The following is a 27,861-nucleotide window of genomic DNA, read 5'->3' as shown; positions in this document are numbered from 1 at the left end:
GATGATATGTCACCAACTGACCACGACAGTCACTTGTATCTAACACCAAAGTCACGATCGACTACCATTCCTCCCCCAAAACCTCCCGCGTCTTCCCAAAACATTTTGCTTCGCGCTACTCCCAGTCTCGCACTCACTGGCATTGCTACAACTCTTTCTATATCCGTGTTCAGCCTCCTCCATCACCGCCCCGAGCTGTGGACTCTGGTTGCCGCCCCCATCAGACCGTGGTCGCCTCAGGTGAATAGCCTTGTGAAACAGTGTTGTGGTTGTTGTTGTTGTTGTGGTTGCCGCACTGCGAGTATAATCACTAGTACTCCGCTGATGATGATGATGATGGCTTTTTTGGGTCTGACGATCTGTGTCGTGACGGTAATGGTGCCGCCCTTGGGCTCCGAATAAACTCCTCATAAGCCGCCTTGCGAAGCTTTCCACAACCCCTCCAGCAGCACCGAAATGATTGTGCTCGTCTGATCCAGTGTCTGAGTCGACCTCTTCATCGTCCGAGTCGGTTTCGAAAACTGAGACGACAGGTGGAAGAGGAACAGCAACAGCAGCAGCAGGAGGAGGAGGAGGAGGAGGAGGAGGAGGAGGAGGAGGAGGTGGTGGTGGCGGCGACGGTGGTGGTGGTGGTGGTGGTTGCAGAGGTGGCAGTGGTGATGTTGGAGGTGCTGGGAAAACTACTGGCGAAGGAGGTGATGATCGAGGAGGTCGTTGTTGTGGTTGGACGGGAAGGGGGAGAAAGGGCAGAGGTCGCTCTTTTATTTCTTGTTGTTGATGTGTCCTTATCTGTTGTTGGTGCTGGTCCCTGCTGCTAAGAGGTCTGGGGCAGGCACCACTGCAGGAATTGCGATGCAGATTGGTGGGGGATGGGCGGCGGAAATCGATTGGGGTGAGGTAGGGAGGTTGAAGGTAGAGAGAGGACTGCTCCGTCTGGTAGGTTGTAGGAGCCAACTGCTGCGAGAAATTGCCTGTGGAAGAGGGGACAGGGATGATGGATGGCCTTGCCCGGAAGACCAGGCTTGCTGATGTTGAGGTCGTTGGCGACTTGGTGTTATGTGGACTGACGGTCACAGCCAGCGGCTCGCCCCCCAGTTTCCTTTTCCTACCGAAGCCCGACTTCCTGCGCATCACTACTGGGGATCGTGGTGGTGGTGGGATTTGCTCCAGCCGTAAGGTGTCCGAGGTCCATGGCCGGGGGAAAGATGGTCTCCCTGGTGGCGGCACCGAAGAAGAGTTGCTATCAGCAGATGACGGCGTTGGCGGGAAGAGTGAGTAAGTTGGTGAGGGAAGGGGCTTGTTGAATGTCCGAGGCACCTGGTGACTGTGACTGGTATATGGAGGAGTCAGAGGCCATTGGTTGTTCCCCTGGGCGAAGCCGCTATCCGGCCGTGATGATGTCAAAGTTGGCCTGCTGCTCCTCTTCCTTTCCGGTGTGCTGGGGGTTGTGCATCTGCCAGCATGGTGGCTAATGGGCCGTGCTAAAGTGTTTGTCGTCTGGAGATCCTTTTCGTGTGCTCGAGTGTTGTTCCAAAAACAGTTCCATGACCCCCTGGTCCTGGAGGTGTGGTCATACTGGTATTCTTCCTCGGCAGAGATGTCAGAGCCTTGGTCTTCGACCATGCTCGGTACAGATGAGATATCGGACCCAACAGACTCGCGGCCCGGAGATGTTCCTGACAAGGGGTAGGAGTAGTTTGATGTTTGGGACTGGGGAGGATACGTGGTGATGACTTGAAGGGTTGGACGCGGGTCCCGGCCGGGAAGCTGGCTGTGGAAGTCCATTGTTTATGCCTTGAGTATCTGTAAAACAAGACAGGAAAGAGGCATCAGTGTGAGCAAACTTGGAGCAGGGTGACGGGAAGTTTATCAATGTGTAAAACAAATTAATTGGGACTCATCCGGACATGGAAGTGGTAAGTGATATACCATAAAGAAGCAAAGAGATTAAAGCATCCTGCGGGATTCACGTCGACGATCCGCTTGAGTCTCACACCTTCAGGTGTGGGTAGAGTCTCAAGGCGTATATGTACTTGACGTTGTTGCATGGAACACTGGGAGAAAGGACGAATCCAAACAAAAACAAAAGCCTTCCACAAGGAATGAAAGAAGCGCATCCTCAGCCACCCAGTCGGCTCAAGTCCTCCACATCGCACCATCGCGTTACTGAACCAAGCGCTTGGAACGCCACATGACAGTCCAGGCTGAACCTTGAATTCATGGGGGTTTCGACTGGAACGCAGCAGTAGCCCCGGGCAACTCCGTGTCACCACGGCATCGACTCCCCAGCTTATCCTATTGTGTATAATATGCATCCAACCATCCCCAGGATTTCTATTTTGGCCACTTCGAGGCTCGTAAACGTCGTTGGTCCAAGCTGAAGTCGGATTAGGGCATAAGTGGCACTTTGTTTGTGATATGACAAACAAGGGAGGACGGGGCTGGAAGGAGAGTGGTGTTGTACGTGATAGGGAATTGATTGCCGTACCCCCGTTACCAAGCACGTCCACACGTCGGGAAGCCCTCAAGCTGTGGCGGGAAAGGGTCCAAACAGTCCATCATGTGTTCTTCCTGAGCCACAAAAGAGAGCGACAAAGGGTGCGATGATGCATCTAACCTCCCGATCTGAAGGTACCCGTGGTGATAGCTAGTGCAACAAAAGGGAATGAATGCCACCGATGGCCGAGACAATGGAATGAGAAGCTGCCCAAACATTGAGACAATAATCGCCTCTCTGCGATATGTTTCGGTTTATCTCCCCAGCAACCTACCCTTCAATCTGAACCCTCATGATACAAGGCGATAAGTCAAACTGCCATCCATACGAGGGAATTTGCTTCCTCGGCTTTGAGCCGGAGCTTTGGGTTGGCGTCTCAGATGGGATGAGCGGGTGCATGGAGCAAGGGCTAGTCGGCTCGATTCCGGAAGTTTGAATGCTGCAAATCGGTCGAAAAATCGACTTATGTCACGGCTTGTCATGAGTCGTGCAATAAAAACCCTTGGCCTTGGCATGATGCAAAAGTGGAAGTACGAGGGGATTTCCCAGCGGTTGTTTTTGAAAACCGATTTCGAATAGCATGTTTGATGATGGAAAAGGGAGCAAACTTGACGTCTGAAAGAGGATCTGCAGTCAGGGCCTCCGCTGCGTTGAGTCGTGCACAACAAAGATCATCTCTCCTTGCGCCTTCTCTTTTCTTTTTCTTGTTTCGACGTTGCAACATGGCGCTGATAACGGCCCTTTGCCCGCCATGTGATCTTATCGAAATCACCAAATGGCCGCACTAAACAGTTGCTATTTTTCTGCCATTTTGTTTCTTTGACCATATTTGCGCATTTTGACCGCCGGCCACGCGCTGCGTTGGGGTTGGCTTCTCGTTCATTTGGTTGGAAGAGTGGCTCACTGCTGCTGCAGCTGGACGGACGTGATAAATCACGAGGGAGCTCATAGAGACGACAAACGAAGGGAGACGGATGTCAAAGATGTGCAGAACACTACGTTGGACGTCGTTAGTGATCAAAGAACGTTACTAACATGACACCAGATGATGGCTGGCTGTAGTGTAAAGATAAATGCCCGATACGTCGATCAAAACTGACAAGATATGCTGTCCCATGCCAAATAGTCCCGAGGAAGCACTGTACTGTGTCGATCGGAACCTCGTAATGTTATAGTGGTCATGAATCTGCGGGACTATCCGGTGCTGCGGAGGATGCCGTCGAGTGGTCCAAGTTAGTGTCGATGTCCTCCTCCCTTGGAGATTGTTCTCGTATCTGATTGTGAATTAGCACAACTGATGATACTCGACCGAAGTGATAAGAGACCGGGCTTGGAACTTCTCGGTTTTCGTAGATTCTAGATAAACGTATATACGTGGTTGAAATGTTGTAGAAGTGCTGTAGATGCCGTGAAATGCGCTGAACTTGAATCAAAATCATTCTCTCTCATCTTGTAGCCCTACAACGCCGGACCAGTCCAACCCTCTCTCTTCAAAGCCCACCTGACCGCCTCCCGCGCATCATCCACAATGACCTTTGGCTTGAATCTCCCCTGGAGTGCCTTCTCCCCCGCATGCTCCGGGCTCCACACGCCCGTCCGCACCAAGATCGAACACCACTCCGTTCCAGCCTCACTTTGAAAATCATTCGCCCCCGCGATGTCGCTCTCCGGGTTATCACCCACCATATACACGCTCTTCAGCGTGCCAGGCTCATGGTGGCCGCGGCGCCTCAGTACCTCGTGCCTATGGGTCGTCAGCACCCTCTCAGCAAACTGATATGTTTCGCTGTACGGCTTGCCAATCACCCGCCGCTGCAGCTCATGGCCGTTCGTCAATCGCCGCCAGACGCCCACCACGGCGGCCTGGAACGCGCCCTGCCCGAAACGCGGGAGGTGGAATCCCGTACTCCAGAGCAGGTCCGCGTTGCTAAAGTACAGCGGCGGCTGCCCGTCTTGCTGCCAGCCACACGAGGGTAGAGCGGCGTCGCCATTCTTGGGCGAGTACGTGCCCACGTAACCTTCCTGCGAGAGGAGCAGGTCGACGATGAGCTGGATGTCGTAGGCCCAGTCGCGCGGGTCGTTGAAGACGAACATAGCGTCGATCTTGAGCGCGTCGCTCAGGCGCATGCCGGACCCGGGCGTGAAGATGGGCCTGGGCAGCGGGCGCGCAGTAGCGGTATAGACGGTGTCGAGGAGCGGGTCGAAAGGGAAGACCTCCGGGTGAGCTTTGAGGATGTCGGCCGGCGTGACGACGTTGCGGAAGCCGTAGTCCTCGGCGATGAGTCGACACTTCTCCGCATTGGCGCCTGTCACGAGGATGGTCTTCTCCCGCAGGCTGTCGGGCCCTTCAACGAGCTGGCGAAACGGCGTGTGCGATTGGACAAAGTTGTCGGTGGTGAGCTCGACACCAAGCTTCTGGCTAAGGTCTTTGACTCGTTCGGTCTCGTGCTTGCCACCGCCGTTGGTGAGGAGAATGAAAGGGATGTCGTTGTCGTTCAGGAACTTGAGGGCTTCGGGAGCGCCGGGGATGGGCGTCGCGACGTGAAGGAGGACGCCATCGATACTGCAGTTCGGGGATTGTTAGAGACGACGGAGTAACACAACAAGGTGGGTGTACCGGGGAGTGACCTACTCGAAGGCGAAGGCAAATGGAGGTGCCTCGCTCGGCGTGCTCTTGGTGTTGTATGTGCGAGCTTCTCGACCGTTACTCCTGCTCAGGCCACCAGTCTTGCCTATCAAGGATGAAAATTGGGCAGTTCGTGTATGCTTCTGCGTTGCGCGCGGTAAACCGGAAGCCGCGCTACAGATATGACGGGATATTTGAGAGGGCAAGGGCAACGACGATGTTAAAGCATTAAGGTTTGGTCGGGCGAAAGCACTTCCCAGGATGCGTGAAGTCCTCATTATGTTTATAGCACTGAACTGACGCAATGGATCTCGAATTTGGGGTACGTATGGAATAGTTGATCGTATGAGCCGGGAAATACTAATCGATTCTGGTGTAGAGGATAAATCACAAGTAAACAGATGTCGTCATCACATGGTTGGGATGGACTTCAGTGGAGTATTCTTCTTCGTCCCGTATGGAGCGTCGGGTTTCACGATAGCCCATCCGTCCCCGTCCGGTATCCACGATCCCCGCCATGATTGAGGGCTTCCGGCAAAATCGACCGGCATCGGCGGCCTTCGAATGCAAGCCCGCCGCCGGCAGACGGGACCCTGATCTTATCATTTAGGTGGGGCAAGGTGTGTGCAACCTAAGGTACCCGGCGAGGTACGGAGCTCGAATTGTGCATCTGTGAGCACCGGAGCGCAGCTGCATGCCAAGAAATGTTCCTGACAGTGTTCCTGTCAACTGCCCCACCAAGAAAGTGACAGCGACAGGGGACCTAAGCTCTTCCTCTTCCTCTTCCCGTCCGCTTCGAAACTCACAAAGAGACAGAACTGACTGAGTGGGTGCGCTGATCAAGATCAGCAGCGAGCTGACCGTTTCCGGCACCCTGGACACCCACCTGCCCAAGTCTTACAAGGCTCCGAATCAGCTGCCTCGACCAGATTGTGTGACTCCTAAGCCTTGTTATTTTTCCACATGAGAAGGCAGGAGGTGGATGAGTTCGGGGATACGATTGGCTTTTAAGCATCTAGACTCCTAGAGGTAGCTAACAAACACTGCGCGACACTTGACGTGTTCTCGGGAGACTGTTAGAAATAGGACGACAGATATGAGAGAGGCAAGCTGAAACGTCCTCTTTATGCCCATCAGTAAGCCGGTTCGCTCCCCATCCACCCCTACATCCCTTTGTTTTTAAGGCAGGTATGTGACAGACTGACGGGTATCAGCCATCATCTTATGTCCTAAGAGGCACCACTGCTGGGCTACCTCTACAAGGTCCACGACTTTGCCGCCCATTTGTGCTGCTGCCGATATCGTAACGTCATTTGATAACCTAGGTACTGCCAGCCAGGCAAGCCTAGAGGTGGCCAGAGCCCAAAGAAGAGTTGATCCTCTTCAGGTCCATCCAGCCGTCCTGAATTGTCTCCAGTTCATTAAAGGTTCATCCACACCATTCCCATCAACGTTACAACCAAGTGGAATTATATGTGGAATTTTCTTAGTCTTAACGCCACCGCGGCTACTTGGTCTATTTATCTGCTTTCAAGTGCCTCGCTTCATTTCTTTGCTTCTGTTTCATTCTATGAAGCTCGACAGGCAGTCCGCCCATAGACGTGATCCAAAACTTACGCCATATTGACGCTTTCGCACTCCCCAACGCCTCCTCCATCGAGGATATATCATTCCCATTTTTGCTTGCATCCTGTGTCCTATTCCAGCTCTTTGTCTGTTTGTCACCCTTTGCTCCTTTCTTGCCCTTTGCCGTCTATTACAAACTTCAACATACCAGGCCACTTGCGACCGACCACATGCGGAGTTAAGACGATACAATCGAGGAAAACAAAGCTGAACGCCCAAAAAAAAACCGTTGTATCAACAACACCCGTGCAATTATAACACCTCTTCATGGCCCATCAGTACTACTACACCTTCCCGTCTAAAAGAAACTGCAATAAATCGCAAAGACGACCCAAAGCAAAACACGCGCGCATACGTGTCACGAGTATGGCGGTATGGCACTCTACACTCTCCGTTCATTTCTGTTGCCCCCTCCCGTTCTAAACACTGAGACAGACCCTCATATTTCTGCCCTACATCTTGAATCTCCTTTACACCTCAAATCCTACACCAGCTTTACATGGCCCTATCTGTTCCACGCTGAATAAACATCATCATATGCATTACAAAAAGCCAGTAAACGATCACAAAAGTCCATTCCTCCCCCCTTCTTCTTTGCTCTCCTCCCAATTTTAATCTTCCTTCAATCATAAACTTGCACAAATTCCAGGACCGAGAGGTACTCTTCTGATGGGTGACAAGGACTTTTGCTTTTGCAAATGCCTTGCAGACCCTCACTGAACGTCAGACGCTATACGAATCGTGTGGAGATCTGGCCATATGCTGCTGAACTCTCAAGAAGCGAGAATACGTCTCATTAATACAATGACAGCGAAGAATCGACATGGCTTGCGTGAATTTCTTCTGCCATGCCATCCGACGATGCCCAAAGTATCTTCCGCCATCAAACCGAGCGATGGATACACGGATATATACTGTTAATCTGACAATGTTCCGCCGAAGTCGGAAGCGAATATTGAAGCAAAAGTTGCGAGAGCCTAAGCAGGCTACATCACCCAAACAGGAACAAGTTGTGAGTGGTAATATGCTGTTCCGAATATGTGTGTCGTGCGGTGTGTTGACCGCGCGACAGTTCATTGTCACGCTTGGCTGACTCGGCTTGCCGAAGTGCGACTACGTTCGTCCTCTTCCAGCACGTCGCTTAACCTTGTTGGATGATGGTGTCGGGGCATCGTTTCCCATCCAGGCGCTGCGTAGCCTTGTCCACCATATCCGGATGATTCAGGGTACGTGCCGCCGTATTGCGAACTCGATGGGGGATAATTAGTTGCGGGATTCGACGTAGGGGTTTCAAAATCCTCTGTCGCCTGGTCAGATTGGCGAGCTTCCGGGCGGGGTGCTAGGGTAAGGGATATTGTCTCGTCGACATTTTTGACAAAGTGGTCATCAATATCGCCAGTGCAACTCACCTTCGTCATAGCCTGCTCCTGAACCGGCCCCATAATCTCCAGGTTGTTGCGTAGAGGTACCGGGTTGTTGCTGGTAATATGCGCCACTTGGTTGGGCAGCGGCAGTCGTGTTCGGTTGGGCAGCGGATCCTTGGGTATACTGAGGGTACTGGGGATTTGGAGCGGCGACATAGTCGGAAGTATCGGATTGGGCCCTCTGATGATCCCGCGTGCTCGCTTGGCGATTAGGAACACCTTGTGTCATCGGCACGACCTGGACGCCGCCTACTATTGTTGGATGGCCCTGCTGAAGGGAAAGTGTCCGGTCCCGTTCTTCCTGTTCCCGACGACCAAGTTCTTCCCACGCGCGACGAGCCTCGTCTTTCGAGATCAATAACTCCTTCCGCATCTCTGCAAGCAACTTCTGGGTCTTCGCGGTTTCGCGCTCCTGCTCCTGAGCTTGGCGGGCAGCTTCAGTTCTACTTCGCCGTTCCTCTTCCAAGGCGTTCTCGAGCATGGCGTTCGTCTCCTGCAGGCGCTCAATATCCGACCGTGTTTCGAAGAACCAGCGCTGGAACTTTCTCTCGGAGCTGGCGCGTAGCCTCTGCAGCTCGACAACTGCATGAAAGAGGTTGGCACCCGCTGCTGATAAGTCGCTGACCTGTCTGGATAGCTGAGCGGAAATTGGGTTTCGGTCGAATTCGTCGGTATTCTCCTGGAGTTTTCGTATCCAAAAGCTGGTCATTCCCTCCCAGTGCGCTGACAGGGCTTCCCATCGCTCAAAGGCATGTGGGAACGAGTTCTTCATCCTGGTACCGGCATTTGGCGCTGACGGCTCGGCTGGTTGCCCAGGCGCTGTACCGCCAGTCCCAGCGGCAGGTGTAAAGCCCTGTGGTGCCTGATTTGGTTGACCGGTGCGAGCTGGGCGCAAAGGTTGCGGTACGTCCGCTTGCGGGGGATTTCCAGGCTGTACCTGGGGACCGCCCTGGGCATCTTGAGCTCGTTTTTGCCTACGTTGTGTGGCCGGGTCGGTGGCTATGTTACCACCTGGTGCAGCGCCAGCAGCAGCATTTCTCCTTTCGGCGTTCTGTCGACGCGTCTCCTCAAGCATACGCGCCTCCTCTTCGGCGCGAGCACGCTCCATCTGCTCTCTTTCGGCCTTTTGTCTTGCCTCTCGTTCAGCACGTTCACGCATGATCATCCTAGGGCCACGGATCACCTGCTGGGGGGAGCCAGTTTGAGAAGGTACGGTAGGTCGCGGCGATGGCACGGCATGACCATTGGAAGTAGCAGGGCCGACGCCGCCGCTCAGTAGATCCGCCATCGAAGCGTTTTCTTCGTCCAGATCTGGCGAGAAGGAATACGGTTGCCTTAGAGCTTCCTCGAGAGCCCAGAGAATAGCACTCTTTGTGTGTCGAGAAAGGCGGAGGGGATTGGAGTGGGACAAGGAGGAAGTCCGTTCCGGGATAAACGACGGCTGGGGCGGGAACGTGTCTTCGTTGAGATCGTCGCTGCTATCTTGCAAAGGGCGTTGCTGAAAGCTTCCGTGTGGCTGAGGGGGTTGTCCAAGTCCAGGGGGACCAGCAGTTGCGAAGATAGGTTGGGGTGCGATGCCAACGCTGGCCGCCTCGAGGTGAATGCGGCGCGAAGATCGGGATGGCCTCGGGGCTGGGCTCGGACTGCGAGCAGCTTGAAAGCGCGGTGTTCGACGGAGAGTTCGGTGAGAAGACGGAGTGAGGGATGCGTCGTCCGATGCAGGTGTCGCCGTGGCTGACCGGAGAGGAAGAGTGCGCTGCTGACGCTGCGTGGGCGTTATCGGATTGTAAAAATCGCGAGGGTTCTGGGAAGGTGGAGGTTGGTGTGTTCCGGCGGCAATATCTCCCTCATCGCCAGCGGGCGCTGGTGTGGTTGACAAGGTGAAGGGTCACCACCCTGGTGGTGACGAAATGCGACGCGCCTAGTAGGCAGGCTAGGGAGGGCGGGCTGGGATGGTGGGCCGAAGGCTGCGATTCGGGTCAGATGCTGCCGTTACATGCAATGCGCAAAGACAGAGGAAGGAGAAATTGCTGCAAAGCAGACTGTAGATGCTTGTGGACGGATCGGTGGTGGTGGTGTCCATGCTTGTCGTTACCAAGGTACACACCGTACCGACATTACGGCGCGACAACCGTCCGCCTTTTCGATTTCTCTCCACTCACCTTGATGTCTCTGTCTAGCTCGGAGTTCCGTGTGTCATGACAGGATATGAAAGCAATATCCTGGCAGGAATGGAAGTGCAAAAGGGAATATTCCTGTTCTTCTAGTGTGGAGTGAACAGTGAACAGGGGTAATGCAACAAGTCTGGTGGGTAATCGTGGATTGGAGGTAGCTGTTGCGAAAAATGGACGAGGTCGGGTTTGGTGATGGGATGGAAGTGGAAAAATGCGTGGCTGGTGAGTTTTGGTGACGAGTGTTTGAACAGCCAAAACAGGCGGGCGATCGGACAGCACTAGCACTGTACCGTAGTGTACTTGTAATTCGGGTTCCGGTCTGGGCAAGTTGTCGGTTGGTTGTCCGGGGTGTCAGCAATAGTGATGAAGTCTGGCCTGGTCAAATAGGAAACTGAATGGTTTGTTGAAGAGCAGAAAGAGAGCCAAAAGTCAAAGCCGCGCTGTCGACCGGGTGGGTGCCCTTTTGAAGGTGGTACCCGTTGTTAACTCGTGTAGTCGTGTCGGGCAACCAGAGGACGACGAGCTGCGGGATGGATGATGAGGCTGATGGATTGACAGCAGGGTGAGGTGATGCTATGATGGTGTAGTGTGTTGTTCCAGGCCGGTCAGAGATCCCCCACGTTGCTGCCCGGGCTGTCCTCAGCATCAACCCTGGACAGGACCGGCTGGAACCTTAACACACACTAGATGCTTCCCTGCCTGCCTCCCCATGCGCCCCTCCTCGGGGGCCCTAGGGTATTGCACACTGCCAGCTATAGCACACCTCACTCCCAGGTCTGTCCAGCAGGGAAAGATGTCGCTGCCCGACCGCTTGTAAAGACCGTCACGACAAAACCACATCCGCCTTTTTTTTTTTCCTCCTCACCGCCTCACCAAGGCATCGGTCAACCTTTTGCCAAGCCGACAAACTGAGCACTCGTCAATGCGCAATGGCTGAGGCGTCGTTAGGGAGTTGACTCGGGCGCCAATGGCTCGAATTGGTGTCGATTCGTTCAGCCGGGCGAAAGCCTCGTAGTCGAATGCTCAAGCCCCAGCTGGGAAAGGAAGCTGTAAGGTAGGTGTCGACGATACCCTCGGTCGTTTTCCCAGACTGGACAACACCCGACCTTATGAATGGTCCTCTCCACCACGCACTTGCCGTTCGGCAATGCAAGTTGACTTACAAGTGCAGGCACAGTTGTACACAAAGCACTGCAGAACGATATGAAATTCCCGCTCGGGAAGGCACCAGGTAGAGGCAGACAGGAAGCACGAATGGAGGCGGGTGAACCCCGCCTGTTGCTATGAGTTTGAGACAAACGTCATGGATCCTTCTGAACTGAATCATTCCTTCCTCTTCTTTGCCAGATACAGGCCAACGAGTCCGGCTGTTTGCCAATCTTTGACTTTCAATTTCTGTTTTTTTCTCAGTTCCATGCCAACACAGAGCGTTGTGCGCCGACTTAGTATGGTAATCAGCTATCCTATCTCCTCCAGGCCAAATCATAACTGTCGAGCGCCTGACACTACAAAGACGGCCTAGCTTCCTCGAGTTGCGACAATATATCTGCAAACAATCAGTCTGGCTAACACTGCTCAAACCGTCGAGAACCTCTTGATCTTTGCAAGGCAGCATGGTCGGACAACCGGAGCAGACTCGAAGCATCCTGTCACGGCATAACGGTCGTGACACGGGTAGGTCGGTCGATACGAAGTGGCCCGTTAAGACAATCTGAAGATGCGGCGTGCTAGTGTCGTTGCACAAAGAACGGGCCCAAGGCACAGCTCAAGGCACTCCTCATTACACTAACCATCAACAGACACTATCAGTATGAAAAGAGAAGCTCTAGCCAAGACGATCCTCTCCCAAAAAGTCATCGAGATTGGATATTGGCCTCTTCTTTGCGTACAGTACATATACACTCGTTCTATTCGGGTACCCTTCATGCCTTCTTTACTACCAACAAGCTAACGCTTTCACCGGAGGCGAATACTAAAAAAGTCACGTTGGCTCGGATTGAGCGGCTGGCTGGATAGCCTGGATGTGAGGCAGCTGGAAGTTGGAATGGATGAAATCGATGCGTTGGCAGTACATGAGATGTGACGAAACTCATGCACCAGTGTTGCATTCTCCAATCGCTGACCTGTCTCAGAACCCCAAGATTCCAAGAGGATGGTTCAGGGCAGGCTGCCCACAACCCGCTTTAGCCCCAACCATGGTCCCATTCTCAACGTCGAAAATTGTCAAACAAGGCCCTACTTCTCACCACGGCCGATCTCCTGCCTCCTTCGTACCTCATCCTAATCGCATGGCCTCCACGCCTGTCTGACGTCGATGTTACCCACTGGGTTCCCTCTCACGACTCGATTCCCAAGTTCTGGATGCGAAATAGAACATTCCTACTGTGGAGCTTACGGTGGTTTGGATACCTTGTTGAATCGAAGATCCAGATGAAGATGTCTGTGGGTATTCTTCCTGGAACGAACGCGAGAATGCCGTCTATAGGACTGCTCCTATATCTACCTCACCACGCATGGGATCCGAATCGTCAACGGTCCCAGTGGGGTTCATGATTTCATGGTGCAGACCAACCCGGTAAATGCTAATTATTTCAGATTCGTTAATAAAGCGGGAGAGACATGGGGAGTTTGCGAGCCTCTTGGTGACAGTCTTTGATACTCTTTGCCCGACTTCTCATTACCGGAAGATAGGCTTTGAAGGAAAGCTCGAAAAGTACGCCAGTACAAGTGTACACTACAGTCGAGAAGTTGATTTCATCTCGATCAAATTTCGGAACACCGTCAACAAACTCGTGGGACGCAGTGGACTTCTGTCCTTTGTGAGTTGTAGGTCACTCCTCTCACATAGTGGCCTGAATGACTTCCAATGGATTGTTGCTCTTCCCCTCGCCGGAGGCCCCCAATCCATGTTCCTTTGCTCTCAATGCCATAATAACAGCCGAGATAACAAGGCACAGCTATACCTTTCACAGATGTATATGTCTATGCTGAAGGCAGCATCGGTATGTGCCAATTTCGAACGCATGCTTGATAACAATAATATTTTTCGGTTTTGATATCCTCAAGTGTAATTGATTGCTATAACCACAACATGCTGGTTTAATTTAAAAGTAACCCGAACTCCAATGCAATGCTTTGACCACATCTAGGCTTTATATCGTGCGTCTGAAACATGACAGGTCGACCAACAAAGAAGTTGATACTCGTCAAGAAGATTGAAAAAGTTCGTCGAAGAGGTGGTACAGTAACACGCGCGGTAAGCCTCCCAGGACCCAAACAAACATGTCCACCAAACAATTTCATGATCGCATTAAAACCAAACATCATGACCATATCCTCATAATACATTTCTCATCATTACCACCATCCAGGATCATAGTAATCACACCTGCTGCAAGACACTCAACTCAAAAAGGGTTGATCTAACCCCCCAAACTTAATGTGGCTTTTCCTCACCGTAAACCTCCTCGCCCTCCTCACGCCCAGCGTCTCCTCGCCCGCCACGCCGGTACTGCCGCCGTACCCCAACCCAAACGTCCACCTCGGTCTCGTCTCCGGCACGCCTCTGCCCACCCCAAGTTTTTCCTTCAACTCCTCCCTGCTGCGACAATGCTTGAATGCCAAATCGCCCAGCAAGTCCTCGTTGGCCAAGTAAGAAATGATCTCCGCCAAACATGTGACGCCATGCGGGAACCGAAACGGTTTCCTTGCGGGAAGCAACGACAGCAGAGCCAAGAAGTAGAGCACGCACAGCGCCAGAACGATGGCGAAGGCGGGGAAGTTGGGGAACATGAGGACTTGTTCCTCGCTGGTGGGTACATCATCGTGATCGTCTACCAGCGCGCCGGCAGGCTGCGTCAGTGCCATGAACATGCCGCCACCCAGGACGGGAAGCAGGATGAACAGGGTCGAGCACGCCGAGGTGAAAGCCATGCGCCAGTGTCCGTTCTTGAGCGCGTGAAAGGTGGCCGTCACCGGACCGCAGGCTGCGTAATCAGCCAGCAGAGAGGCGTCGGCTGAGGCACCGCCTTTGCGGTTAGAGCAGGACATGGCGGCCCACGGCTGGAGTATGCGGAGGTGCATGTCGATGGTCTGGAAGAGGAGATACAAGATGAGGCCGAGCAGGGAAGGAAGGAAGGAGTAGAGGAAGTTGGCGGCTGAAAAGGCGCCCTGTACAGGAGCGGCAGGGAGGCCGGGGAGAAACCCCTTGGTGATGCGGGTCGCGGGGAGGAAAGAGACGATGAAGAGCGCGAGGAGGAGGATGAAAGCGCCGGTTAGGAGCAGAAGGAGAGGCGAGGTGCGCAGGCACCAGGGGAGGTAGCGGTAACGGCCTTGTGGGGAAGGGGTGCCATCTGAGCCGGCTTCCATGTCGTAGTCCTCTCCGGTCCCGGTGCCAGTTCCCATGCCCGTGCCAGTCCCGCTGCCGCTGTTGCTGCCGGCGACGGGGTTGATGTTGATGGCGGCCATCAGACCTTGCTTTTCTTGAAACTTGGTCATCCCTTTGCCGGTCAGCTGGTCGGGAAGCGGTACGGCGATGAAGCCTTGATCCATGGGACTTCCCAACGTGTACCACACGCCAGACCGGCCGTCCTTCCACGTCCAATAACCCAGTCGGACGTTGGCCTGGTGGCGGAGCGCAAAGCGAATGTGCCCGCGGTTGCTCGCTAGCTGGGTACCTCGGTATTCGTCCGCCGTGTTAGTCTCGGAGACAATGGCGATTATGTCGGCCAGGGATCGCGGATCCCACGCCAGTCCCGTTGATCGCAGCGTCGCAAAGTACCTCCAAAGAATGACGGTCGAGATGAACATCACCAGATAAAGCGCCACGGCAGTCCACGCAACGCCCTGGACCGTGGCCCACATCCAGACATCATCCACAAAGACAACTGTGAACAGGGAACTAAGCAGCGGGAGAGTCATCCCAAAAACCCAAGTAGCCAGGATCGGAACCCAAACCTTCCAGCCCCCAATAAACTGCGGCGGCCAGAGGAATGAGCGGGGATACATATCCTCGAACAGCGCGCCATCTCGCTCCCTGATGTTAGGCGAAGCCAGGTGCACAAAGGGAAGAATTCGAAAGGCGGTGATGATGATAAACTGCGCCCATAACAATAATAATCCGCCCAGGAACTGCGGCAGGATCCGAAATAGAAAGTAGGAAGACCCGTAGATGCTCACGTATCCCGTCAGTCCGTTCTGCATATGTGACCACACGGCCGAGAAAATCAGCGCGGCAGCCATGAAGAGGCACATCAGCATGAAGGCGACCAGCGAGCGCGCTGTTAGGGGCATCGGGAGGAAGTCGAGTGTTGGGAGGCCGTTGGCTCGGGGCTCGCCGACTTTGGCTATGAGCGCGTCTCTGTCCAGCGGCCTCCATTCGTGCGGCTGCGCTGGCCGTGGGCCATTTTTTAACAATGTTGATGCGAGCGAGTCCGCTGAGACGGCAGGGTTCTTGGGCTGGAAGGGTGTCTGGAGGAGGCGTCTGTCTTCTTCGAAACGTTGTTTGAGTGCGGGATCTAATGTTGATGAAGGTTCAGTCGATTCCCCCTCTCGAGGTTGATGTCGTTCTTGCTGTTGGTGCTGTGCGGGTACATAACCAACAGGAAGAGTCCCTAGACCTAGCCCTCCTCCTCCTCCTCCAGCTCCCCATTCACTACCCGACGACCCATCCCCCGAGTAACCTGATTCTCTGTTCCCACGAGTGAGAGCTTCGATGGCGTACTGGACATAGGGCGTGTCGTCGACACCTGGGGTGACCACCCCAGCTTCCCTGGCGAGATCGTCTTTGAAGTCTTGGACCGGACCTGCTGCGAGCCCACTGTCTACAGGCAGACCCCCCGGCAATGGCTGGTATGGATTTCGTTGCATTATTTGAGGTTGTTGTTGAAGAAGTTGTTGCTGTTGTTGCAGTCGAAAGGTTGGGGGCGGCAGAGGTGGTAAGTCTGGTAAGACGCGCGGTGGCCCTTGAATGACAATGGGGCTGGCATGGGCTAAATGGTCTCGGCTTATTCCTCCGGCAGTGGTTGGGGCTCCCGTCCCGTGGCCGTTGCGGCGGTGGTCGGTGGCTCCGCTATCCACTTGTTGATCGCTCGTGTTGTTGTTATCGGAAGAGCTCCGAGCGAATTCGGACGGAGAAATGATAGTTGATGGTGGATGTGAAACGGACGGCGTCGGTTGAGCAGCAGCAGCGGCTGCCGAATAAGCAGGTCTAGATGTGAACGACAAGTCCGAGTCAAGAGCACTACTACCGACGCGGCGTTCTTCCGGGTGGCCAAACGTGCCTCCGGATCGGTTCGACGGCGGCCTTGGATCGGCGGTGAGATACTGCGGATCTGGTGGGCCTCGGGCTACTAGTGGTGGGCAGTGCCAGTTGTTAGTGCATCCAGCTCGCTAAAGATAAGGGAAGAAAAAAATATTAAAAAAATTGAACACTGCTTAGATATGCCGTCAACATGGTAATATGACGCAGCTCTACATACGTGAATCAAGCTCTTCGGCATAACTGACATCTGGATTGTCGAAGTTCATGCTTGGAACTAGCAACAGGGGCAGGAACCAGAACCAGAACCAGAACCGGATCCAAAACGGGATGCACGAATTGGGATTCGAGATTGTGGAGCTAGAGATTGAAGGTGACCTGTGGGAGGTAGCCTGTAGGTCAAGAACAAGGAAGATAAGCGCGCAAGAATCGCAAACGTCGATTCGTTTTGGTCCTCTTGAGGCGATGATGAGGATCCATCCAACTAGCAAGTTGTTGATGATGATGATGCTGCTGCTGCAGGCGACCTCTCTACAATGTCGCAAATGCGTTCCGTTTGTACCCTTTGGCCGACTCACGCCCTGCTCGCCCTATGACAATGTCTGTGGAGGTTGGGAAGGACGTTGCCCGAATGGCTTCGTATTGCCTCCCGGTGGTTGGGCGAACCGCGACCAGCCTTGCCAGCCCCCCGCTTTCGTTCAACGTGGACATTGGTGGTTTTCGCGCTTTTGTTGGGCCTCTGGTGTCTCTCGGTATTACACGCTATGTAACGCGGAAGGTTCAACTACATAGTTAATTCTTTTCGAGATTTGAAACAGGTTCAGACGATCCAGAGCTGTGTGCATGATGGGCCGAGTCATCTCTTTCAAGCAATAAGATCAATCATGGAGGACAGAGATTTGAGGACAAGAGGGAGGAAAACTGAAGAGGGAGGAAACATGGACCACAATAAGTGAAAGCTATCAAACATGTCTTGGCATTGAGGATTGGGCACTTGCACTATTAACACAGTGCCCTCATAAAGTCTAGTAACTGGAAGTTGAGATGAACTGCAACGGCGTGTGCAATGCGGGGGAGGCTTCATTAATCGGAACTGTGCACATTGAAGCGCAGGCATCACTTGGAAGGCACGTACCTGTGTTACAACGCCCATGTTGAAATAAAACGTGAAGTAGACTTCGACAGTAAATGTTGACACTCACGGTGTAGCAGTAAGCATAGGGCTCTAACTATACATACAAATCCGTAAATCATGCATGGTTGTAGATACACCGCTTTCCCATATCATTGGAACTACCAACTGCTACGTTATGCAGGCCCTGGCTGGCTATGCAGGTCACGTCAACGCCCTCGCATCGCATGAAGCCGTCGAGCTGTAACGTGCGGGTGTATATGTAAATATGTAAAAAGCTCAACAGTATATAGGTCGGGCCACTCGGCTCCGGGCCTAGCCACTGACGTTATGCGCTGGCCTTAACCCACTTGTTCCTCTTCGCCTTATCGTATCCCTTCTTCATAGTTACCAAAATCACCTCCTATTTTCTGTTTCATCTCGAGAGCCTCAGAGGCCTCATCACTGCTCAACAAACTTAAGCCTGCAACGAACGTTCTCCGGCAACTCCTCCTCTGTGACAAGCCCAAGGCGTACACAGTCCGCCCAAAAGAAAAAGGCCCTCTCCTGCGAGTAGCCCAGGTAGTCGAACGCATCGGCCTCCTCTTCCGCCTCGAGTTCCTCGTCAGGCACGCTGCCTTCCGGCGTCGTTACCACGTCTTTCGCCCCGTCATTCAGTCCTGGAATCTTCGCCTGGATGATGCCCCATACCACCCATTGAGCGCTGTTGGCAACCCGCCAGAGCCGGGTTTCTTCCAAGAGTTCCTTAATCCTCTTCTCCGACTCGGCTTCACGACGGGCGTCCTCTTCTTTCCACCCACCTGGCGGCACGCGGGCGTCCAACATGAATTCCACAATGGAGCTTGCCGAGTTGGTGCTCTGAAGCATGCCAGGCCTAGGCGTGTCCGTGCTTGACGGTGTCACCGATGGTGTTGATACACCAGGTACCGAAGGGAACTTCGGCTGGTGGTCCACGTAGGCCTTGATGAACCGCCGCTGCTGTTCGAGGGTTGGATACTTGGTAGCATCGCAAACGTGTGGCGTAACAGGATCGTGATAGTTGTAGGTCCATTCGGAGAAGTGATTGGCAAACTCCAGGCCGGCCAAGTTCGCTCCGGCATACTCAAAATCGATGACGATCAACTGCTTGTGCTCGTTGGCGGGCTGCAGCAAAGGCGACTTCTTATCGTCGGGCCGAATGCGCAAAATGTTCCCGTATTGAGTCTAGATTCTTGGTCAATAATTTTTCTCAGTGAATAACAGGATATGCGGTGGACAAACATCATTGTGGGCAAAGACCAGCTTTTCCCTTATTTTGGTAGGGCTGCCATAATAGTCCTCTAGGAACTTGCGGTACTTCTGAACCATCTTTCTGAACACGGGCCACTCGACACCGCAGACGAAACCCCTAGTCTTCCAAGTCTCCTTGTGGCGAGTGGTTTCTTGAAGCTGGGCTGCAACCTGGTTGTCGAGGTACATGGCCGTCTTCTCAGCCTGGTCGAGCCACCTATCCCAGTTTCTCCAGACACCAGGACCTTCATCCTTTTCATGCTCAAGAAGCTCAACGCCGTCATGGAGTTCTCTCATGCGTTTGGCGATTTGTTTGGATGTCTCAGGCTCACGAAGATTCTCTGGCGTCAACGTGGTGGAGTTGAAATACTGCTCGAAGCGGCCGTTCAAAAAGGTACCGAGCAACCGAGGGCCGATCTTCTTTCTCGCCAGGCGCTTGAGAACGCCCAATTCGATTTCTCGGTCGATCAAATGCTCAACTTGCGGGCCGTAGACTCTGAGCAAGACCTTTTCCGGCTGTCTCTTACCCTCCTGCGGAGGCAAAATAGATTCAGGGGGCGGTGACACCACATACACAGCGTTCGTCAGCGCTCCGCTGAGTCGCTCAACAGAGATCGTCTCACCACCGTTGAGCGGAATGCGCCTCCACCCCTTCAACCTAAGAGTGTGTGCCAGCCTGATGATCTCGTTCTTGAACGTCAGCCAAGCCTGCTTCTCCTTCTCTTCCCTACGGCTGGCTTGCGAAGGCGTATCATCGGTGGTCGCCTTGCCGCCCGAGTAACTCATGGTCTTTGAGTTGTCGAGGAACACGTCACAGCTAGGAACAACGACATCGCCGTCAAAAAATTCCGTGTCGGAAGAGGCTGTGCGGGCAGGAGGCGCCTTGAGACTCCTCCTAGACCGTCTGCGTCCGAGACGGGGGCCGAGCTGCGGGACCTGGTCTAGGCCGAGAGCAGACATGCCGTCATTGAGGATCTTTTGCAGTCTGTCCAAAGAAACCTCGCTCGAGTCTGAACTGATGGAATCCGCACGAGGGCGGGTAGGCGAGGAGACGGTAGGCTCTCCGTTCACATGGATGGGTGGTGTCTTGCGCCGTCGAAGAAGCTTCACTGTCTTTCTAGTTTCCCTCTTGGTCTTTTCATGCTGAATCCATTCCGCTACTTGGGCGACCAGTCGCTCACTGATCCGGTCTATTTTGTTACGGTGACGACCTTGTGGACCGTGTGCCGGAGACTCATCCATTGGGGCAGGTGATGCAGTCAGTACAGTCGGACTGCCGGAGTTGTCGATGTCCGCTTGGCTGGTACCTGAAGCGAGTGAGGTTCTCGATGGGTTTGAGGTGGGTGCAGGTCGGCCACCAAGTCTTTTGGCTACGCTCGCAGAGAACTGTTTCTTAACGTGGTGCTCTTCCACAGAAGGAGTCTCAGGTTCCGCAATCTGCACAGCTACGCAAAGTCAACCACAACTCTCTGACCCGGGATAAACTTGTGTTACATATACGGAAATTTCAGAGATTGGCAAAGTGAGCTTTGCCCACTCACCCCCTTGCTTCCCTTGGTAACACGACATGGGCTGGAATGCCCACATCGGCCTATTCATCTGATCCATATCGTGATACATGAGACGAACAATGCTCACATCCAGGCTGCCGTTTTCACCGTCAGACTCCTCTGGTAGCGAGAGCTTATCTTGGGGTGGCACACGATAAAGGGTGGCTCACTGTACGTGCACGCATCATGGGTCGTACAAACAAGTCTCAAAAGAAAGAAAGAAGCAAGAAACAAAGAGAGCGAACCACCAACCTTTGGAGGATGCGCCCGAAGAGTGTACTCTGTCACTGTCGCCTTCATATTTGAGTGCCGAACGTCTGGGGCGGATCGTTGGCCCGTTGACAGACCCGTTCATGGATTCGTTAACGGAGGACGGTGCCGACATGGTGTTGGATGGAACAGATAGGAGTTTTGCCCAAACCAGCGTAACTAAATGGAGGTCGCGATGGTCGAAACGAAAAGCGATATGTCGCGATTGAGATAAAATGTAGAAGTTTTCTTTTGAGATTACCACGGGCTGAAGATATGTCGTCTGCGACCGCGACCTTCCGAGCCGACCCGTCTCGTTCTTTTCACGAGGGGCTCCACACGGGTGAGATGATACACTAGTCGGCGACTCGAGTGGGTAGCGTGTGCCTGGAAGGCGCCTGGAGCGGGTGCGTTTGTCGCCCTGGAGCCCCGAAGATCACGCCGGCGATGAAGTGAAGAGGGAAAACCCACGCGGTCTATTGCCTATGAATCTCAGCCAAGATCGTAAATGGTAAATATACTCCGTCTGATATGAGATACTTTACGAAGGCAAAGAAAATAGAACAAATTGCGAGAAGTGTTAAAGTGTTGTTTAAAGACAAGATGTCTGATTGATGCGTTTCGGGCTCCACGGTCCAACGACGGAGTCCTTATCTACCTTGGTAGTGTACGACTGCCCAACCATGCATGTAAGTCGTCTTCCCTCTTTCACATACTGTACCTTACGTATGACCTGAACTTTCCGTGTCACTTATGGAAACAAGGAAGAGCAATCTCCTCAACACAGCAAATAAGACATAAACGATAGGATTTGGAGTGACTGCAATGCACTCGACGTGGGGGCACCAATCGCAGGAAAGAAGCAAAAGAAATCCAGGGCCCTTTCTCGTTGGCGCAGTGCAAGGGAGTAGGCGCCGCCAATGGTTGGAACATCCATTGTCAGTTAGGTAGAAAGGAAAAAAAGAGAAAGGCACGAATGGAAGACCCACTGCACTACGGCGACCCCACCTTCTGTTACCACAGCTTTGGGAAAACCGCACGTGCTGACCATGACGTAACATCCGATAAGATACGGCAGGCTCCGTTGCCGAGTACATAAGAGTGTTGGTGTCACGACTCACGGTTGACACGCGACCAGTTTGTACCCCGTATCCTTTCTCTTGATCTCCATTACATCAACTACTTGATGAAACACAATCAATATGTTGCCTGTTATGTCATGCCGTGTTAAGGTTGCCTTACAAGTTGGCTTGTAGCTGCAAGGTCGCTAAGGACCTTGGTTCGTATTCTAGCATACCATTAAACATTCGACTTGGTCATCGAGCCCAACTGGCCCATCTTGTTATACTTGAAGATCGGGATGCGTACAGAACCCAAAATGGTCTAAAGTGACAAAAGTAATCCGAGCCCGCCCGACGCATATCCAAGAACTTTGAGGCACCATCGCTCGGTATCGCTGCCCGACAGAAGAAATCCTTTAATGTATAAGTACCGAAGTCGATTTATCGTACACGTTTTCTACACTCTGTGTCTTTTACTTTTGTATCAAAGTCAGATGTCCGCCTAATCCTTCTTCCACTTACCCTGCCAATCCTTCATGTGGTCCAAGATCACCTTGGCAGCCTGGTCAGGCGAGTGTTGGCGGCCGAGGGCCTCAACGAAATCACCCTCGGGATCCATCAGGTAGAAGTAGATGCTGTGGTCGACGAGGTAGTCCTGGCCAGGCTCGACCTTGGAGGGAGTGCTGAAGTAGACGCGGTACGCCTTGCACATGGCCTTGATCTGGTCGTATGTGCCCGTCAAGCCGATGAATAGGGGGTGGAACTCGGCCAAGTACTCCTTGAGCACCTGGGGGGTATCGCGCGCCGGATCGCAGGTAACGAAGACAGGCTTGAGAGCGCCAGGACGCTCGGCCTCCACCTTTTCGAACATGGCCGCCATCTTGTCAAGCTCCTCGGGGCAGATGTCGGGGCAGTGGCTGAAGCCGAAGTAGACCTGTAGGAAAGTAAAGGATTTGGTCAGCGAGCTTGAATGTGAAAGCGCAGGGGTTTTGTGTTGCAACAGATTGCGTCTAGATCAAACTAACCAAGGAATAGCGACCCTTGAGATCCTTCTCCGTCACGGGCTTGCCGTTCTGGTCGATCAGCTCGAACGGGCCGCCGACCTTTGGCCTGCCAACACCCTTGGTCGCATCGGCTATCCTCTTGCGCTGCATGCGCTGCTTCTCGTGCTCAAAGTACCATAGTAAGCCGGCGCCGGTGAGGACGAAGAGAAGGCCGGCCTTCCAGGAAAAGGGCTACCCGCAACAGTCGCTAGTGTCAGCTGATTGTTGTCGTAGGGAATGTGTGAGGCGGAAGACGCGTCTAGTCGACGACACGCAGACGTACTCCCGAACGGTATTTGCTCTTTGCTTCCTCGACGGTCTTATAGGTTCTGCGTTGCGCCACTGGCTGATGGAGCTGGGCTTGGAGTCTCGGGACGGTAGGCCGGGTGGTTGTAGCTGTCGAGATGAACCGCTGGCATTGCCTCGCGGGGGTCCTGGAGAGGACACTGGAAAAGGTGCGCATGGGCGCAATGACGTGCGACATGTTCATTCGCGCGGTGGTATTGTTCGTCGTGGTTGACAATCAAAGTGGAATCTCGAATGTTGACTTCCAAAAATCAGACGCGGACCGGATGACAAATGACCGGCGAGGTGACCTGGAGGGCTAACGGAGGAGTCCGGACTCCAGACGGCTTGCAGCGCAAAATCTCCCCGCGCAATACGGGCGGCAGTCGGCACGGCCTGTGCTTAGCACTAAAAGCTTCCAGGTCCCGTCCCGCGGGATCAAAAATAAAGTGGGGCACTGAAGCTCAGGGTCGTCGGGTTGACACGCTATGCGCTTAGCAAATATTGCCAAGCCGTTGGTATCATGTTAGACGCCTTTGGAGCGCGTCCACTCAAACCACCTTCATCCCTATCCTGATCCCAATCTTCACGCCAGGGTCACTATCGTTCAAACGGTATCACCCTTGGCGATATTGCTCAAGCGTGTTGCCGGTTGAACTTCGTTGCTTCGGTAGTCAATTGGCATCAAGATGCCGTGCGTCGAATGTTAAGCACGAATCCCCCAGCGTTTTCTCTGCACTGCCAATTTGGTTCAGGTTGCCTCCAGGTTGGCACCTGCACCCGTAGTTTGGTGAAGTGGCGGTAGCTGCCACTGCCACTGCCACGCAGGTTGAGTAACAATTGCTAGCACTTCACGTCATTCACAAAATCCACCAGGATGGCCTCCTCATTTTCAAATTCCTTCTTTACTCTTGAGCCGGCCGCACCAGAGGCAGCAGCCAGCCCAACGACGGATGAAAGCGGGAGACAAACCAGCCCTTCGGTCGCCGAGAGTGATCAAACAACTAAGAGCACCAACACCAGCAAGAACAAAATGTCATTTGCATCCGCATCTCATTATATCAACGATGTTTCACAACAAGGTGATCGTCGCCTCTACGGTGGCTCCGAACACTCTAGTAGCGACGAGGACGGTGACCATATAATGGGTGATGACAAATTCGGCTCACCAGCAACTATGGCCAAGTCGCAGACGACATCATCAAAAACACCAAAGTCGAGGAGGCGGGGTACTGCAACTACCATCAAGGCACCCAAGCGGGCACGGACAGCAGGCGGAGGGGCCAGGAAAGGCACGGCCAAGGGAGCAGCAACAACAGGAGGAGGCGGAATCAGGAAGAAGATCGACACATCAGCGACGACTCTACCTAGCGAATTCGACGACGGAGGTAGTCCAGCCGGTAGCCCAGCCGGTGGGCAAGACGGAGGAGGCAGTGGAATGAGCGAGTCCGACAGCGGCCCCTACTGTATCTGCGGCGGACCCGACAATCATCGGTTCATGATAGCATGTGACCGTTGCGAGGACTGGTTCCACGGCGAGTGTATCGACATGGACAAGTACACGGGCGAGAACCTGGTGCAGAGGTATATCTGCCCCAGGTGTGAAGTCCCCGGCCGTGGCTTGGTTACTCGGTACAAGAAGATGTGTTCGCTCGATGGGTGCGACCAGCCGGCCAAGATTTACGAGGATGCCAAAGAGGAACGCAGCATTTTCTGCTCGCCGGAGCATTGTAATGCATGGTGGGATCAACTGGTGGCTACACTGCCACGAACAAGAGAGGTGGGCATGGACAACTTGACTCGGCAGGAGTTTATGGGACTCTTGAATCCGCCGGATAGTAAACCAGGCCATGATGATCCACCATGGCATCTTGGGGATGAACCTTTCGGTATGTGGCTCTCACGTCATTATACTTTATCCATCAGTCAACCTTCACCTTCTCGCCCCACTCCTCATATCCAAACTTATTTCCCACTCACATCTTCATCACCCTCTTTTCGACCCACCAACCCACTCCCCTTTCCCTCCAGGTACACCAAGCTAACCCACCCTCACAGGCGTCCCCCCAAATTTCTGGAACACCGCCGACCTCTCGGTAGTCCTCACGCCAGAAGAGCGGTCCATCCTCGACCGCTCCGCCGCCGACCGCTACGCTCTGGGCGAGGAGATTGGGCTCTGTAAAAAGATGCTCCAGCTGCTCGACATGGCGGTGAAGCGACGCGAGGCGGCCATCATGGCGGGGAAGGGCACGGCCAAGGATCTGTGCGGCTACGACACGCGGCTGGACACAGTCGGGGCAATTCACGCGTTTAGTGTCTTTTTGAAGAGCGACGAGGGAGAAGCGATTTTTAAGAGGGGACGGATGGACGCGCCTACAGATCTGTTGGCTTTGTTGTCGGAATCTGCGGTGCGTATCAAGAGTGAGCACGAAGATGAAGATGACGTGGAGGACGGCGACGAGGAGGAAGATGAGGAAGGTAGTGTCAATGGCGTCAATGGCTGGGACCGCCGCAACGGAATCAACGGTGTTCCTAAAATTGACCCCCTGACGGCAGGCATGTGCACCAAGAAGAAGTGCAAGCCACACTCTGGTTGGATGGGGATCCTTTCCAAGAATGTTAAGCACACCATGAAGGAGCTCGCGGCCGAGGCAAAGGAGAAGTTGGATACCGAGACAAGGGTTCGCGCTAGTGCGGCGGGGAGGTACAGGAGGAAAATGAAGGAGGATAACAGGGTGGTGGTGCTTTATCGCAGTTCGGATGAGGAGATGAGTGACGAAGATGAGGAGATGGGTGGTCAGTGAGTGACATATCAAAGGGTGACACTGTCGCTTGGAGAGGTCATTGCTATCGTTCTTGATCCGTGTGGATGTCACACCATCGACCGGCGTGGAGGGTCGGTCGTACCACAGATATCATTGAAGGCCTTCATGCGCCTTGACCCTTTGCTAGTACATTCGTAGCAACATAACACATGGAACATGATTGCTCATAATCTGGGATATACAAGAGGATATAGACAGGAATGAAAGGAGTGAGTAAAGCCTGGCTAAGCCGTTGATAAGTATGCCAGAGGTCACAAGCCGCGGGGCCCGTCTCGCCGTCTTTCTAGATAAGGCACGGTGCGATCACATAGGAGAGGAGAAGCAGAAACGGAAGTAAATGACGTTACAAATTCCCCCAATTATTTTTTACCAACTCTATGTCTGCCCTTGAGGACTTCACTCTCGTGACCACATTCCCCCTGAGCGCCGTCTTCCTTCAATAATTGAACGTGATTGTATTGCACCTTTTAGCTGGCGGTACTGTTCTCCTCCGACCCGACGTCGTACTCATAAATGGCGAGAGCTTGAACACCGTGCACACCGAATATCGCTAAATATGCTTGCTCCCTGATGACCCCCCAAAAACGCCCAAATGATTTCCATGACATGTTTTGCTGATGGTCGCGGGACCTGGTTCCTTCTAGCTGTTTCATGACCTGGAGGATATCCTCATATTTTCCAATGTATGGCTGTACTGTTGCTGCCTTTGTTGCATGAAGTTGTATATCATATTCCTTCCTATGTGGTATTCTCCTTCTTCCATTGCTGGCACTCTGGCCCGTAATATAGCTCGTCGTTGGTGAGTTACCCGAAAAGGATAATTCATCTCCCTTGAGTCTCTGACCCTTCTTCTGATTTCCGACTTGCTCAACTCCTTTGCCTCCCAGAGCTCGAATGATGATGTCCATGACTGCGATGCGATGCGTGACGATGCCCATGTCCATGGCGATGATCCCTTCGTGACGCACCGCTCCCCGATATTTCCAACTCGCGCTCTATATCCTCAGCGCGCTGACGAAACCCGGCCACGATTTCCCGAATATGGGATATACGATCAAAATCCAGCTCGAGCTCATCGATCTGGGCCATAAGGCTGTGGTACCGCGCAATCTCGCGGTCGGCATTATCGACCAGGTTGCCGGCGCGGTCGTACACCTCCAGGTTGACCTGCTGGGACTGCTCTATCAGATACTCGAGCTGCTGCTGGATGCGCTGCATGACCCGGTCAAAGTGCCGGCCTAGAGCGGCCAGAGAGGAAGGGTCCATAACGAGCAGGCCTTGAGATGAGGCGCGGCTCGCTGCGCGAGACGAGGTCGATTCGCCTCCTCCTCCTCCCCCCTCCTCCTCCTCCGCCGCCCCCTGCGGCCGCCACGGTTTGCTGGCCATGTCGTAGTAGTTGTATCTCTTCATTGCTGAGTCCTAGTTGCGTGTCAGGCACGGCATTCCCCGGGACGTGTGAGGAGGTCGACATGACGGAGGAAGACGGCTAGGTATGGTATGTACCACAATGCCGCAATGGTCTGTCGGATACGCCGCAGGGGGACCGGTGCGGTGGCGGTTGCGGATCCGAAGATCTGCTCCCCGCGTTGGAGCTTAGGTAGGTGGTATGTTACCAAAAATAGAGGATCGCAAATCGCGAATCGTGCTGCTTCGTGGTGTGTTGTAGGCCAATGGAGAATTCAAAGCCAGGAATGGCTAGCGTCCCGGCGGCGGGCGGAAATCGGTAGGTCGGTAGAACGTAGTATGATGCGATTGGACTCGGGGCTCGGACACGGTATCGTGGAGTTCGGCGTCCAATCGCGAAAAGGGGCCGGAGTCCCACGCGGGGACACGGCGCAACG

General features: G+C 53.7%; 9 protein-coding genes across 9 annotated transcripts; 1 reads left to right on the top strand and 8 right to left on the bottom strand.

Annotated features, from left to right (window-relative positions):
• Positions 1–51: 51 nt before the first annotated feature.
• On the bottom strand, positions 52–1,785 carry NEUTE1DRAFT_91180 (uncharacterized protein; the record flags this gene model as incomplete). The annotated part of the gene is made up of 1 exon (XM_009857981.1): positions 52–1,785. One exon carries the CDS (start codon positions 1,783–1,785, stop codon positions 52–54), a length of 1,734 nt encoding a protein of 577 aa, XP_009856283.1.
• Positions 1,786–3,823: 2,038 nt separating this feature from the next.
• Positions 3,824–6,745, bottom strand: NEUTE1DRAFT_126114 (uncharacterized protein; the record flags this gene model as incomplete). The annotated part of the gene is made up of 3 exons (XM_009857980.1): positions 3,824–5,060; positions 5,130–5,396; positions 6,741–6,745. The coding sequence occupies 3 exons, from the start codon at positions 6,743–6,745 to the stop codon at positions 3,956–3,958; spliced, it is 1,377 nt and encodes a 458-aa protein (XP_009856282.1).
• A 757-nt stretch (positions 6,746–7,502) lies between these two features.
• On the bottom strand, positions 7,503–10,291 carry NEUTE1DRAFT_126113 (uncharacterized protein; the record flags this gene model as incomplete). The annotated part of the gene is made up of 3 exons (XM_009857979.1): positions 7,503–8,088; positions 8,159–9,977; positions 10,286–10,291. The coding sequence occupies 3 exons, from the start codon at positions 10,289–10,291 to the stop codon at positions 7,829–7,831; spliced, it is 2,085 nt and encodes a 694-aa protein (XP_009856281.1).
• A 3,112-nt stretch (positions 10,292–13,403) lies between these two features.
• On the bottom strand, positions 13,404–13,690 carry NEUTE1DRAFT_118870 (uncharacterized protein; the record flags this gene model as incomplete). The annotated part of the gene is made up of 1 exon (XM_009857978.1): positions 13,404–13,690. The coding sequence occupies one exon, from the start codon at positions 13,678–13,680 to the stop codon at positions 13,447–13,449; it is 234 nt and encodes a 77-aa protein (XP_009856280.1).
• A 7-nt stretch (positions 13,691–13,697) lies between these two features.
• NEUTE1DRAFT_133252 (uncharacterized protein) lies at positions 13,698–17,759 on the bottom strand (the record flags this gene model as incomplete). The annotated part of the gene is made up of 4 exons (XM_009857977.1): positions 13,698–16,694; positions 16,827–17,090; positions 17,185–17,368; positions 17,742–17,759. The coding sequence occupies 4 exons, from the start codon at positions 17,757–17,759 to the stop codon at positions 13,750–13,752; spliced, it is 3,411 nt and encodes a 1,136-aa protein (XP_009856279.1).
• Positions 17,760–18,179: 420 nt separating this feature from the next.
• Positions 18,180–20,912, bottom strand: NEUTE1DRAFT_91169 (uncharacterized protein; the record flags this gene model as incomplete). Its single annotated transcript, XM_009857976.1, has 3 exons — positions 18,180–18,941; positions 18,999–20,452; positions 20,846–20,912. The coding sequence occupies 3 exons, from the start codon at positions 20,910–20,912 to the stop codon at positions 18,180–18,182; spliced, it is 2,283 nt and encodes a 760-aa protein (XP_009856278.1).
• A 1,062-nt stretch (positions 20,913–21,974) lies between these two features.
• NEUTE1DRAFT_72474 (protein sco1) lies at positions 21,975–23,416 on the bottom strand (the record flags this gene model as incomplete). The annotated part of the gene is made up of 4 exons (XM_009857975.1): positions 21,975–22,094; positions 22,390–22,801; positions 22,893–23,102; positions 23,194–23,416. The coding sequence occupies 4 exons, from the start codon at positions 23,398–23,400 to the stop codon at positions 22,045–22,047; spliced, it is 879 nt and encodes a 292-aa protein (XP_009856277.1).
• An 812-nt stretch (positions 23,417–24,228) lies between these two features.
• NEUTE1DRAFT_133249 (uncharacterized protein) lies at positions 24,229–26,232 on the top strand (the record flags this gene model as incomplete). Its single annotated transcript, XM_009857974.1, has 2 exons — positions 24,229–25,084; positions 25,254–26,232. The coding sequence occupies 2 exons, from the start codon at positions 24,229–24,231 to the stop codon at positions 25,997–25,999; spliced, it is 1,602 nt and encodes a 533-aa protein (XP_009856276.1).
• A 126-nt stretch (positions 26,233–26,358) lies between these two features.
• Positions 26,359–27,491, bottom strand: NEUTE1DRAFT_126107 (uncharacterized protein; the record flags this gene model as incomplete). Its single annotated transcript, XM_009857973.1, has 3 exons — positions 26,359–26,724; positions 26,989–27,358; positions 27,393–27,491. The coding sequence occupies 3 exons, from the start codon at positions 27,489–27,491 to the stop codon at positions 26,690–26,692; spliced, it is 504 nt and encodes a 167-aa protein (XP_009856275.1).
• Between the last annotated feature and the right edge of the window lie 370 nt (positions 27,492–27,861).

This window comes from Neurospora tetrasperma, assembly GCF_000213175.1.
Source record: "Neurospora tetrasperma FGSC 2508 unplaced genomic scaffold NEUTE1scaffold_81, whole genome shotgun sequence".
NCBI lineage: Eukaryota > Fungi > Ascomycota > Sordariomycetes > Sordariales > Sordariaceae > Neurospora > Neurospora tetrasperma.
The sequence above is the reverse complement of the archived record's forward strand: the minus strand, read 5'-3'. Positions and strand labels throughout refer to the sequence as shown.